The following is a 14,564-nucleotide window of genomic DNA, read 5'->3' as shown; positions in this document are numbered from 1 at the left end:
GGAGTACTGTGCGCAGTTCCAGTCGCCTCACTACAGGAAGGATGTGGAAGCTATTGAGAGGGTGCAGAGGAGATTTACAAGGATGTTGCCTGGATTGGGAGGCATGCTTTATGAAGATAGGTTGAAGGAGCTAGGTCTCCTCCCTGGAGAGACGAAGGTTGAGAGGCGACCTGATAGAGGTTTATAAGATGTTGAGAGGAATAGATAGGGTGGATTCTCGGAGGCTATTTCCCAGGGCTGAAATGGTTGCTACGAGGGGACACAGGTTTAAGGTGCTGGGGAGCAAGTACAGAGAAGATGTTGGATGTGAGTTTTTCACTCAGAGGGTGGTGAGTGAGTGGAATTGGCTGCCGTTGATGGTGGTGGAGGCGAACTCGCTGGGGTATTTTAAAAAACTTCTGGATGAGTACATGGGATTTAATGGGTTTGGGAGTTACAGATAGTTCTGTGGCTTGGTGGGTATGGATATGATCGGCGCAACTCGTGGGCTGAAGGGCCTGTTTGTGCTGTGGTGTTCTGTGTTCTATTTGGTCTGTCTGATGTGGAATAAACTGCATTGGGAGCAGCAAATACAATAGACTAGATTGAAGGAGGTGCATGTGAAGTGCTGCTTCACCTGAAATGGGTGTTTAGAATGGGACGGTAAGCAGGGAGGAGGTAAAGGGGCAGGTGTTGCGTCCATGATTGCATGGGAAGTGCCATGGACAGGGAGTGAGATGTTGAGTGTGATGGAGGAGTGTACAGAAGGCAATGGTCCCTGCAGAATGCTGGTGGGGAATGTGGTAAGGGGAAGATGTGTTGAGTGGTGGCATCATACTGGAGTTGGTGGAAATAGCGGAGGATGATCTTTGAATGTGGGGACTGGTGAGGTGACAAGGGGGACCCTATCCTAGTTCTGGGGAAAGAGGGGGTGACAGCGGTGGCCCAGGGGATGGTTGGACTTGGTTGAGAGCCTTGTCAACCACAAATGAGGAAGAAGGAAGAAATATCAGCCACACTCTTTTGGAAAACGGCATCATCAGAGCAGATGTGAAGGAACTGAGAGTATGAGATAGAGCCCTTGCAGGATGTGGGGATTGAAGAACTTTAGTCAAGGTCGCTGTGGGAGTTGGTGGGCTTGTAATGGATACCAGTGGACAGTGTATCATGGAGACAGAAGTCATGGAAGGGAAGGGAAATGTTAGACATGGACCATGTGAAGGTGATAGAGGGCTGAAAATTAGAAGCAAAATTGATAAATTTTTCCAGGTCCAGACGAGAGCATAAAGTGCATCAAAATAGTTGTTGATGTACTGCTCAAGGAGTTATGGGAGAGGGCTGGAGTAGGATTGGATCCAGGAATGCTCCACGTAACCCATAAAGATGGGCATAACTGGGACCCATGCAGGTGCCCATAGCCACACCTTTTATTTGGAGGAAGTGAGATAAAGGAGGAATAGTTGGTGAGATGGAAGAATTCAGTATCATGAGGAACTCAAAACTTATTGAGGTGACGACATAAGGATACAAAGCCCTTTGCTGAGAATAGCACACTCAGCCTCAGAGAGGGGAAGGTCAGAAGGTATAGTGAATAAGCAGCGAGGGCTGGGGTTAGGATGATGGGATCTGAGGCACAGGAGGAAGTGGATGGTCCTTGATGGCTTTTGGTATCTGAGTTGTTGGAACTTGCAGCTTAACACGTAAAAGGAAGAGAAAAAGTTTCTTTGTAATGCATCAACTGAGACTGGGAACTAGGACAGCTTTAAGAAAGAGTGAGTTGGTGCTGTTAGAGAGAGATATTGAGGGTAGCCATATCAGGATGTAGCGAGAATGGCAGCCGAGGAGCATTGTATGTCCTGGAGATACCTGTAATCCTGGGTGGATTCGAAAGATGAGGGATGGAGCTTCATTTGGAATCGACATGGGATGACACGGAAAGGGTCACTGAGGAATGAAATATGGCTATGAAAGTGAGTTTTGCTAAACACTTTGAACATCAGGGAGGGAAATGGAAAGCATCTTCCTTTGTGCCAGGTATGACTCCAGCCAGTGGAAGGTTTCTCCCTGATTCCCTTTTTGACTCCAGTTTTGCTAGGACTCCTCCTTGTTGCCAAACTCGGTCAAATGCTATCCTGGTCTCGAAGGCAGTCATCTCTCATCTTCCCTCTGTACTAGAGTCATAGAGTCATGCCCTTTGGCCCAGCTTGTCCATGCTACCCTTTTTTTTTAAAACCCCTAAGCTAATCCCAATTGCCCGCATTTGGCCCATATCCCTCTGTACCCATCATACCCATGTGACTATCTAAATGCTTTTTAAAAGACAAAATTGTACCCACCTCTACTACCACCTCTGGCAGTTTGCTCCAGACATTCACCACCCTCTGGACACTTTTGTATCTCTTCCCTCTCACCTTAAACCTATGCCCTCTAGTTTTGTTTCATTTGTGTTTGAACCCAAGGCTGTAATGAAGTTAGGAGCTTCATGTTGTTGGCAGAGCATCTGTGTACAGGTTATTGCCAAGTAAGTGCTGCTTGATAGCATTATTGATGGTCCTTTTTGTCAGTTTACTAATGACGGAGAGTACACTGATGAAGTAGTAATTAGCTGGGTTGGATTTGTACTGTTCTTGTGTACAGGACATCCCTAGGCAATTTTCCACATTGGGTCGAAGCCAGTGTTGTAGCTGTACTGGAACAGTGTTTCTAGGGGTGTGGTGAATTCTGGAGTGCAGATCTTCAGTGTTATTGCTAGAATATGGCATGGTGTTTCTGTGTATTTGCTGCAAATGTCCTTCTAAATGGTAGAGACTGCAGGTTTGGCATGTGCTATCAAAAGGGCATTGGTGAGTTGCTGCAGCGCAACTTGTAAACAGTACACACTGCAGACATTGTGCACCAGCAGTGGAGGGAATTTAAGGTGATGGATGGGATGCATAATCAAGTGAACTGCTTCATCCTGGATGGTGTCAAGCTTGAGTGTTGTAGTAGCTGCACTCATCTAGGCAAGTGAAAGAAATTCCGTCATATTCCTTTGCCTTTGCAAATGGTAGACAAGCTTTGGACTCAGGAGATGAGTCACTTGCCACAGAATACCCAACCTTTGACCTGCCATAGTATTTGTGTGACTGACCCAGTAAAGTTTCTGATCCATGGTGGCTCCAGGGGATGTATTTTCCAATCTCCCCCTGCTGGTGTATTTGAAGGCAAGCTGTAGCTTGCATTGTTACATTGTTGGAGAACTGTAGAAGGGAAGAATGGAGAGAGGGGAGGAAAAGAGGTGCTGCTCCCATTCACTTACTGTCACCAAAGCTCCCTTCTCCATCCCTGGACACATTGACACAGCACTCATTCACCTAGCTCAAGGTACCTCCATATCACTCAGAGGTCCAGTTTCCCAGGAGTGGCTCATGCTGCAGATGTTGGCCACAGCCAGACCTGGCATGGCATGAGGCTCAGTGTCAGCTTGCCCAGACCCCCTCTGGTCTCCTACTGGCAGAGACTCTCTGTTCTCTCTTTTTTGATCTCTTGTCCTGGGCTTCCTGGAAAATGCGGTCACAAATTATTCAGTGCAGCTGAAAGACGCCTACGCAATGACCACAATAACTACTCCAGCTCCTCCAGTTGTAGTTTTGCTCTCTCCTGCCCTTGCTGCTGCTCCTATCCTAGATTCTGGGGCTGATTTTTCCGACCTCGCCACACCTGGTGCAGAACGATCCCAGAAAATAGAGTGCGGGCCTAAAAGTTGGTTTCATGCCCACCAAATGATGCGAACTGGAAGGGTGTGGCTAATTAGCATTTAAATACGCAAAGCTCATTTGATGCCAGATTCTCCGAATTCCTGGGATCGTCTGACCTTCACACAAGACCAGTGAGAATCACTACTTGTCTCCACTAGCGGAGACCAGGCGCAATGGCCATGCTGGGGTAGGGACTCCACCTTTGGAACTCCCAGGTGGTTAGGGACATGGCTGGGCAGTGCCCACCTGGCACTCCAGTGTGCTGGGGCAGTGCCAAAGGGGAGGGGCCTGAATGGGGGCATGGCTATGCAGGTGGTATCATGTAGGAGGCTCGTGAAGGGATGGAGCACCTAGGAGTGTGTTGAGGGTCGTGAAGGGGGTCCCATTGGGTGGGCCCCGATGCCAATGATCCATGTCAGGAAGGGGGTGAGGAAATATGGGAGCAGGGGAGGAGTCGTCCCAATGCCCATGGGGGAGGGACTCTCCCAGTGCATGAAGATTACAGCATCTTTCCAAAAGACACCTGATCACTTTCAGCCAGACTCACCAGCATGTTTAGGTCACTCAACTCCTGCCCCCAAGAACTGATGCACAATTCACCACTGTTCAAAATAATGACCAAGTGAGGGACAATTGTGCTCCAGACTGCGACGGAGTGAGGGAACCTATTAGTGGAGGCGCTGGAGTAGTTATTCTGGTTGCTATATAGGAATCTTTCAGCTGCACTGAATAACAGGGTGGAACACCCCAGCAGAGTTCCCCTTCCCTATAGGGACCATACATGGAGAGCCTCGCCAGTGAGGTGGTAAGCATAATTGAGCCTGGATTATAGCATCTGGGATTTGTTAATATTTAAAACGGCTCTCTGGGCACAAAGCCAATTCCACCAGCAAAACGGTGCCAGGGAGGCAAAAAAATGGACATGATCCTGATCTTTCACCTTCCACCCAATTTTACCACCTCACCTCACCTCACTTCGCCAAAAGTCAGGCAGAATGAGATCTTAAGATTGCGCCCTAAGTTGTTTTTGGGAAAATCGCAACCTTTGTCTCTGGAAGAATAGCAAAAGCAAGTGGGAATGAACCTATGGCTGGAGGAGCTGAGGTTGCCTCATCTCTTTGGCTTCCCCAGTAGATTGCATCTATTGAGTGAACAGTGGTAACTTCGTGGGAAGATAACATGGGATCTTCCCTGTTCATTTCTTTTTTGTACCTGCAATGAAATTTACTCAGCATAAGGGAGAGAGGAACAGACAGTACCATGCCAAGTCATTGGAAAACATGCTCAGTCATAGGAAAATTAGTTTGGCAAGCAAAGAACAGTTTGCGTATAGCAAACATAGGAGAGACAGAATCTGTGATTGGAAGTAGACAATGTCTTTGACATTGGGAAGGAATCATTATCTTTGTTACAGATGGTTGATTCTGGTCTCTTCTTGGTATGGTAGGTTTTACATGCAGAAGCAGAACTGGGATGTAGCCTTCCTGTTTTATTTTCTCATTTCTTAATCTAAATGCAGCTCACTGTGTGGAGTTAGTTTTGTTGCACTCAAAAGCAATTGCATGTTTTTAAGCAAATGGTATTGAAGAGGTTTTTAATTTGATGTTTTTTAAATAGTACATCAATTTATTTGGTCCCTTTAGGCTCAAGACTGTCCGCGATTTGAAAACCCAAAGCCACAATTAATTCCGTTGAATGCGAATGCTAGTATTGAATTTCAAGGGAAGAACTTAACTTTCTATCAGGTAACTGCAAAAATAATTTTTTTTGCTTACAAAGTAGACCAAAGTGAAAGACGGGCACTTGAATCTTTCTATCTTTGTCTTGCGCAGAACAAGAAGTTCAGACTAATAATTGCTGACAGTTTTATGAAAAAGAATCTTAATTTGGAAAGGAAGACGGACAAATTTGTGAGTGAAGCGTTTAAGGTGAGTAATACAATTGATCAGGTTTTCAGCTGTATATGATATTGCAGACTTTTTAAAAGTTTGCAGGCTTGTCAGCAACCCCTCCTGTGAAGTCAATGTTTTGGAAATCGTGTACATAAGAAGTCAATTGATTCCTGTTGGTTTATTTATTAGAGCTATATTCAAAGTTTTTATGGAATTAACTTCCTGCTCATCACTTTTGAAGATCATACGATATTTAATTCTGTTTTCTTCACTGATGAGGCCATATATTGACGTTTCTATTAACGGTACATCAATTATGTGAGAAGTGTTACTGATTTGAAATTGTGTTGTTGACATGGAAGTATTTATTCTGTCTTCCAATTCATAAGCTTAAATTTTTTTTTAAATTACATGGTTACAACATTAGACATGAGACTCACATCATTGATACAGAAGGGAGGCTACTTAGCCTAAATTTCTAAAGATTTTGTAACACTAGGGAGAAACTGATTGTCAGTTCTGTGTTTTAGACATAAAATACTTGTGGCAGGAAGTGGATTTGTGATCCCGTACACTGGATTTCTCTCCCCAAAATGTGCTGCAGTTTTAAGTTTGTTTATTAGTGTCACACGTAGGCTTGCGGTAACACTGCAGTGAAGTTGCTGTGAAAGTCCCTAAGTTGCCACACTTTGGTGCCTGTTCGAGTACACTGAGGGAGAATTTAGCATGGCCAATGCACCTAACCAGCATGTCTTTTGGATTGTGGGAGCACACGGAGGAAACCCACACAGTCACAGGGAGAACAAGCAGATTCTGCACAGACAGTGACCCAAACCGGGAATCGAAGCCGGGTCCCTGGTGCTGTGAGCAGTGGTGTTAACCACTGTGCCAGCCAATTAGTTTCCTTGAGTGGCATTGATTTGTGATGCTCATTGATCTTTTCCTGGAATGACACATTAGGTGCAGCATTACACAAATGATCCTCTCAGGTAACAGAGGGATAAATGATTAATCCTTGAATGACTATCTGCTTCCATTAAAACGTTTGCTTTAACTGTTGTGGTTTGGAAAACTGCCTGTACAGTGCAATTGAGTTACTTAAGTATTTAATTTTCTATATTGATAGTGGAAAGTTGTTCTTGAATACAGAATGTGAAATGCATCCCTTGTTCTAAAGTTTTATTTGTATTCAAGGAATTAGGCAAACTACAGTGTTGGTAATTGGATTTATTTAGTAAGCCTGCCATTACTGAACTGATTTTTGTTCTACATTTTTAGTTTCTAAATTTAGGGAGCTGTTGAGGTGTCCCTCTTGCATCACTTCATGGCAAAAAAAAAACTAACCTTACATTCTGACGTGACTTCAGATCTCCTGAAGAAGGCTGGTTATCAGTGACACACACAGTCCAACTCCAGGCATAGAAATCATATAGACCCTACAGTACAGAAAGAGGCCATTCGGCCCATCGTGTCTGCATTGACCACAATCCCACCCAGGCCCTACCCCTATATCCCTACATATTTTACTCACTAATCCCTCTAATCTACGCATGATATTGAGATCCTGATCATTTCATAAACTTCCGTGAATGTTTCTAAAGTTTAGAGACTTGCACAATCTTTAAAATAAACTGGTTGGGTGTGGAGCTCTACAAATATGGTTATATCAAAGGATCAGCCACTTTGATGCCCCTGTCCTCCTCTTACGCAATCCATCATGATTGCTTCCACTGTGTTTGGATGGGTTCTGAGATGGCTAATAAGTCCAATACAGGTGTGGTCTCTGTACGTGCACACGTATATTGGTTTCCACTCCCCAGTCCCCACCTTTCTAACTTGGTACTGAAAACAAAAGGTGACTCGAAACTTTACACTTGCCGCTGAAGGTATTTCAATGATCACAATAACGATTAAATAAACTGAATCCGAGAGCATACTGATCTGTTTAAAATACACTTTTTCTTAACAGAATCCAGAACTGCTGAGAGAATTGGAATTAATGAGCCTTAGCTGATGACCTGAGATTGTGGTTAATCAATTTGATGAAATGAAACATACTTTTAATTGGATGTAATTCACCTTTCGCGTAAAATGTCATTTCAGCTTTCCAAGACTCAGAATGAAACCCGTATCATTCATTTTGCTGTCCAAGTGGATGAAAAAACAATCGACAGCAGGTTAGATGGTAAGTTTTTATTTTTAATCTACAAGCTCAGAATTGGGATGGATGGGGGGAGGGAAAGGAAGGAATGCTGAAAGCAAGAATGAAGGGCAATTCGAAAGGAATTTATTAAGATGTATTAACATTAATACTCTGCATCTGAAAACTGCATCAGACAATTTCATACTCTCTCCTTCTGAACAAATTGACTGCTAAGGTTTGGTTCCATGCTTGTAAGGCATCTTCAGTGACTGTTCAACTGTAGGCATCATAGTTGAACCCAATCCTGTTTGTTTTTGTGTAGATTTGCTTTATTATTGTCACATGTATTGATATACAGTGAAAAGTATTGTTTCTTGTTATGTTATACAGACAAAGCATACCGTTCATAGAGCACATAGGGGAGAAGGAAAGGATGCAAAATATAATGTTACAGTCATAGCTAGGGTGTAGAGAAAGATCAACTTAATATAAGGTAGGTCTATTCAGAAGTCTGATGGTGGCAGGGAAGAAGCTGTTCTTGGGTTGGTTAGTATGTGATCTCGAACTTTGTATCTTTTTCCCAATGGAAGAAGGTGGAAAAGAGTATATCTGGGATGCAAGGGGGCCTTGATTATACTGGCCGCTTTTCCAAGACAGCGGGAAGTCAATGGATGGGAGGCTCGTTTGCATAGTGAATAAAATGCCTGCAATAATTCTGTTGGCATCTTAACTGTTAATGTGCAAGAGCTTGAAGGTTCTGTGCTGAAATAGTGAACAGGAAATTTTTGGGGAATAAAAACGTATTACTTTATGCTTTAGTTTGCTTTAGATCCCTAATCAGACTCATTAGATAACGCTCCAAAATTACTGGTGTAAGGCCTCCCAGTGATACAACTGCTTGGTACAAAAATGTCCTCTGTCATGTAGAATATAGGTCTGATTACAATTTATTTTGTACGGGTAATGTGAATTTGTCTTGCTTCCAGGCATTTTGAACTACAGGAAGAGGAAACATATTAACCTTAATGTTTTGAGTTAAACAGGGAGAAATTGGCTTATGTTGCTGTTTGTGGTCACTATCCATGCCTGGAAGCGTGTGTGTATTGGCATTGAGTGGAGTTGCTTGGGATAAACCTGTTCAGCTAGATAACCCATCAAGATTTATGCACTTTTCTCGCTTATTCTGCTCATGAATGAAGAATAGCTGAATGGTTAAGGTGGCAGTAAGGAAAGCGACTTTAAAGATATGTATTTGTAATTCTTGATTCACTGATTCTGTGTGCCGTCAATAATCCCTTTTACTTTAAATACCTGAACTAATTGGAATTATTTTTCTGAAATAGTTTACTTATACAGATACTAAAATACAGAAATGCACATTTCTTTTCATTTCAAGTGACCCTTTATGATTGTGGATACAGCAACAAGGACTGCAGCCTCTGTCTCACTGCTAACAAAACATATAGCTGTGTTTGGTGTAAAAGTACAGAAGAGTGTGTTTTTAACCAACTTTGTGCTGATGCTATTACAACAACTGATAAATGTCCAATTCCAACTATTTCCCAGGTGAGTAAAGACCTTTTAAGTTTTATCTTCCATCCTGTAGAAAATGTCTTGAGAAATGATCACGGTCACTTATGAAAAATGGATTCCCCAAACCCAACTATACATTTGGTGTCAAGTATTGTGGCCTATTTAATAGATAAAGCAATTTAAAAGGGGATCATAGTCACATTGGAAAAAATAAAAAACAGTCTGAGTAGGTTTTGATAAAATATCTGGTCATTTTTAATTAACTTGTCTGAATGCATTTGTTAAACTGCATCAGTTCTGATCATAAAAGTAAAATTTCTCACACAAAATCAACCCATTAATTTGTCTCATTATTCAGCTGGACCCCATAAATGGACCCCTTGAGGGAGGAATTCTTCTGACCATCAAAGGCTCAAATCTTGGAACATCGCCTGATGAAATCAGTGAGATCAAAGTTGGAGATGCTGCTTGCAAACAAGTCAAAGAAAAGTATTCCACCTCTGTCAGGTATACCAGAACTCATTATACACTGGGTGACAGCTGAATAAGTTACTCCTTATCAGAACGAGTTAAGTTGCAAATGCCAAAGTACTGCAGATTCTGAAAATCTAAAATAAAAACAAAAATTGTTGGATGTACTGAGCCAGCCTGGCAGTATTTATGGAGAGAGAAACAGATTAAATGTTTCTGATGGAAAATCATCAAACTGGGATGGCACAGTGGTTAGCAGTGCTGCCACACAGTAATGATGCCCTGTTTGTGAAAAATGAGTTTGTCTTTATATGCCCTGTGTGTGAACACAATTCTCACTCACCTGATGAAGGAGCAGCACTTCGAAAACTTGTGGCTTATGCTAACAAATAAATCTGTTGGACTTTAATCTGGTGTTGTGAGACCTCTTACTGTGCTTACCCCAGTCCAGCGCTGGCATCTCCATATCATGGCCGCTCAGTACCAGGAACCTGGTTCAATTCTGGCCTTGGGTGACAGTGTGGAGTTTACACAACTCCCCATTTCTGTGTGGGTTTCCTTCAGGTGCCCTGGTTTCCTCCCACAGTCCAAAGATGAGCAAGTTAAGTGGATTGCCATGCACGGAGTTATGGGGATAGGTTGAGGGGGGTGGGTCTGGGTAGGATGCTCTTTCGGTGAGTTGGTGCAGACTTAATGTTCTGAATGATCTCTTTCTGTACTGTAGGGATTCTATGGTAATCACTTGTTAAAAATTAACTTTCTCTCCCCATGGATGCTGCCATCAGTCTGCTGAGCACTTCCAGTGTTTTCTGTTTTTATTTCAGGTTTGAGTTACAGTATGCCCTGTTCAATTACTGAAAGGGACCTGATTACAGTTTTATCCCTAAATACTAAAAAGAACAAAAGAATAACAAAATTTATCATTAAGAACCAAACCACTAAACTTGGTTTGAAATGAATAAGTGGGCAGTGTAAGGTTGAAATTAGTGTAAATTACTTTAAATTTTCTTCTATCAAATCAGTTCTTAGCTAAACATATTCTTCATACCTGCAGAAATGGGTATCTATTAATAGCTTTGCAAGAGGAACCTTGCATATTACTCCACAGATTGCTTAATGCGAGAATGATCCCTGGAATGAAGAGCTTGTCGCATGAGGAACGGTTGAGGATTCTGGGTCTGTACTCGGAATTTAGAAGGATGAGCGGGGGGGTCTTATTGAAATTTACAGGATACTGCAAGGTCTGGATAGAGTGGACGTGGAGAGGGTGCTTCCACTAATGGGAAAAACTAGAACCAGAGGGCACAATCTCAGGCTAAAGGGACGATCCTTTAAAACAGATGGGGAGGAATTTCTTCAGCCAGAGAGTGGTGAATGTGTGGAACTCTTTGCTGCAGAATGCTGTGGAGCTCAGGTCATTGAGTATCTTTAAGACAGAGATAGATTCTTGATTGATAAGGGGGTCAGGAGTTTTGGGGAAAAAACAAGAGAAAGGATGAGAAAAAATACCAGCCGTGATTGAATAGTGGAGCAGTCTCGATGGTCTGAATGGCCTAATTCTGCTCCTATGTCTTATGGTCTTGTGTGAATTTTTAAAGATGATTATGTTTTGGGACTATATCCTTTTTTGTAAAGGTCATTAAATTTTGTGACCATAGCTTTCAACTTGGGGTAAATGAAGTGGGTCATGTGACCTGTACTGCAATCCACCTGACCATAAGCTTGGGTGGTTTCATTATTAGAGATTTAAAAAAAGACTTGGATCCTTTTACAGAGAGGAATGTATCAGGTATAAATGCCGGAACACAATGGCATCATGCTCTGCATTTACCATGAGTAGACTTTGAATATCTCCAAGTCCAGAAAGGTTCTGGTATCATTATAAATAATTGCTTTGTAAATTGTTCACTTTATTTCTATGATGAAAGTAGGTTGGGATCAAAGATAGCCTGGGAAATTACCGACCGATGAGTCTGACCTCAGTGGTTGGTAAGCTGATGGAGAGGCTTCTGAGGGACAAGATTTACGAACATTTGGAGAGGTTTGACATGGTCAGGAATAGTCAGCATGGATTTGTCAAGGGCAGGTCGTGCCTTACAAGCCTAGTTGAGTTCTTCGATAATGTGACTGAACACATTGACGAAGGAAGTGCCGTGGACGTAGTGTACATGGACTTCAGCAAGGCGTTTGATAAGGTCCCCCATGCAAGACTTCTTGAGAAGGTGAGAGGGCATGGGATCCAAGGGCCTTTGGCCTTGTGGATCCAGAACTGGCTTGCCTGCAGAAGGCAGAGAGTGGTTGTGGATGGGGCTTTTTCTGAATGGAGGTCAGTCACCAGCGGAGTGCCTCAAGGATCTGTTCTGGGACCCTTGTTGTTTGTCATTTTCATAAATGACCTGGATGAGGAAGTGGAGGGATGGGTAAGTAAGTTCGCTGATGACACGAAGGTCGGTGGTGTTGTGGATGATCTGGAAGGATGGCAAAAGTTGCAGCAGGACATAGATAGGATGCAGGACTGGGCGGAGAAGTGGCAGATGGACTTCAACGCGGATAAATGCATAGTCGTCCATTTTGGCAGAACCAACGGGATGAACGAGTACACTATCAAGGGCAGAAGTCTGAGTAGTGTTGAGGAGCAGAAGGATCTTGGGGTCCGGGTCCACAGGACTCTTAAATCGGCCTCGCAGGTGGAGGAGGTGGTCAAGAAGGCGTATGGTGTACTGGCCTTCATTAATCGAGGGATTGAGTTTAGGAGTCGGGAGGTAATGCTGGAACTTTATAAGACCCTTGTCAGGCCTCATTTAGAGTATTGTGTGCAGTTCTGGTCGCCTCACTATAGGAAAGATGTAGAAGCTATTGAAAGGGTGCAGAGGAGATTTACAAGGATGTTGCCTGGACTGGGAGGCATGCCTTATGAAGTTAGGTTGAGGGAGCTGGGACTCTTTTCCCTGGAGAGACGAAGGTTGAGAGGCGACCTGATAGAAGTTTACAAAATGTTGAGAGGAATAGATAGGGTGGACTCTCAGAGGCTATTTCCCCGGGTTGAAATGGTCGCTACGAGAGGACACAGATTTAAGGTGCGGGGAGGGAGGTTCAGAAGTGATGTTAGGGGTAAGTTTTTCACTCAGAGGGTGGTGAGTGAATGGAATCGGCTGCCGTCAGTGGTGGTGGAGGCGAACTCGCTGGGGTCTTTTAAAAGACTCCTGGATGAGTATATGGGGTTTAATGAGATTGAGGGTTATAGATAGGTCTGTAGGTTGGTAGGTGATGATGTGATCGGCGCAACTTGTGGGCCGAAGGGCCTGTTTGTGCTGTAGTGTTCTATGTTCTATACCTAACTAGTTCCAAAGTTAATGGGCAGAATTTTCTTGTCCCGCTCGTCAGAGGGATTGTAGCGGGCAGGACCAGCCCATTCATAAGTCTGTTTACCTTGGGTGAGATTTTCCAGTCTTGGGGTGAGCACAGCTGGAAAATCCTTCTGTGTTTCACATTGCCATGAGGACGAAAGCAGAAGAAGCCATATTTGAGATTAGGTTACAGACTTCCCGATAAATCAATGACTATTACAGAGAGAAAGCATTTCTTTTGGGTGGTCTGCTGCCACCCAACTGGCCGAGGCAGCTAGTCTTCCACCTGAAGAGGGAACATGTTCACTCTATTGTTCACCATACAAAGTGGGGTGGGAGCTCGAGAGGTTGAAGCTAGGGTTCATGAAGATTTAAAGGTTGCTGGGAGATATGCCTGGGGCTGGAGGAAGGAATCTATTCTCGAGAGTTTCAACCTCGGTGAAAGCCAGTTCTGGGATTCAAAACTGCCCACCTAGGAAATTAAAAATGATTCGGCCCATTGGAATCTGAGAGCAACTTTTTAAAAAAATAATTTGCAGGATGTGGGTGTTGCTGATTAGATCAGCATTTATTGACCATCCCTTGCCCATGAGAAGGTGGTGATGAGCTGCCTCTTTGAGCCACTGCAGTCGCTGAGGTATGGGTGTAGCTACAGTGCTGTTAAGGAGGGAGTTCCAGGATTTTGATCCAGCGACAGTGAAGGAACAGCAATATATTTCCAGCATTGTAAATGGAAACCACCTGGTGGTTTTGTTCCCAGGTATCTGCTGCTCTTGTCCTTCTAGATGGTGGTAGTTGTGGGTTTGGGAGATGCTGCCTTGGTGAGTCCTTGCGATGCATCTTGTAGATGTTACACACTGCTGCCACTGTTCTTCGGTGATGGTAAACTGTTTGCTATAATGTCCATAATTCTGTAAGGGGCAATGATGTAGTGAGTATAAAAGGGAGCTGTTGTTCAATAGTTTAAAGAGTAAATTACCTATTTAAAAAAAAGTGTTGAGACAATAGTGTTTAGTTATTTGCAAGTTTTTGCTTTGATTTATTATTACCACATGTATTAGCATACAGTGAAAAGTATTGTTTCTTGCGTGCTTTACAGACAAAGCATATCTACATAGAGAAGGAAAGGAGAGGGTGCAGAATGTCTGCCCGTTGAAGTGGTGGAGGCTGCCTCGCTAAATATTTTTAAGACGTGGTTGATGGGTTTTTGATAAGAGAGGGGATTAAGGGTTATGGGGAGAGGGCGGGAATGTGGAACTGAGCCACGACAGATCAGCCATGATCTTATTGAATGGCGGGGCAGGCTCGAAGGGCTAGATGGCCTACTCCTGCTCCTATTTCTTATGTTCTTATGTTCAAGTCGGTTATGTGGCTTCAGACCTTCGCATCTTTTTCTCGATGGAATAAGGTGGAAGAGAGAATGTCTTGGGTGCAAGGGGTCCTTACTTAAACAGGTGAAATC

The 14,564-nt window shown here is 43.4% G+C and overlaps 1 protein-coding gene across 4 annotated transcripts in view; it reads left to right on the top strand.

Moving 5' to 3' along the window:
- The window catches only part of LOC145355420 (plexin-B2-like), a 253,321-nt gene that overhangs the window by 198,789 nt on the left and 39,968 nt on the right, over positions 1-14,564 (top strand). For all 4 annotated transcript variants that reach the window (XM_080207503.1, XM_080207502.1, XM_080207505.1 and 1 more), the window contains 5 exons: positions 5,360-5,461; positions 5,549-5,644; positions 7,712-7,793; positions 9,148-9,317; positions 9,643-9,791. In XM_080207503.1, the coding sequence (XP_080063629.1) occupies positions 5,360-5,461; positions 5,549-5,644; positions 7,712-7,793; positions 9,148-9,317; positions 9,643-9,791 (599 nt within the window). The remainder of the gene's footprint in view (positions 1-5,359; positions 5,462-5,548; positions 5,645-7,711; positions 7,794-9,147; positions 9,318-9,642; positions 9,792-14,564) is intronic.

The sequence above is a fragment of the Carcharhinus amblyrhynchos genome, chromosome 19 (assembly GCF_965287045.1).
Source record: "Carcharhinus amblyrhynchos chromosome 19, sCarAmb.v2.hapA, whole genome shotgun sequence".
NCBI classification, from domain to species: domain Eukaryota; kingdom Metazoa; phylum Chordata; class Chondrichthyes; order Carcharhiniformes; family Carcharhinidae; genus Carcharhinus; species Carcharhinus amblyrhynchos.
This window is presented reverse-complemented; position numbering and strand designations above follow the sequence as displayed.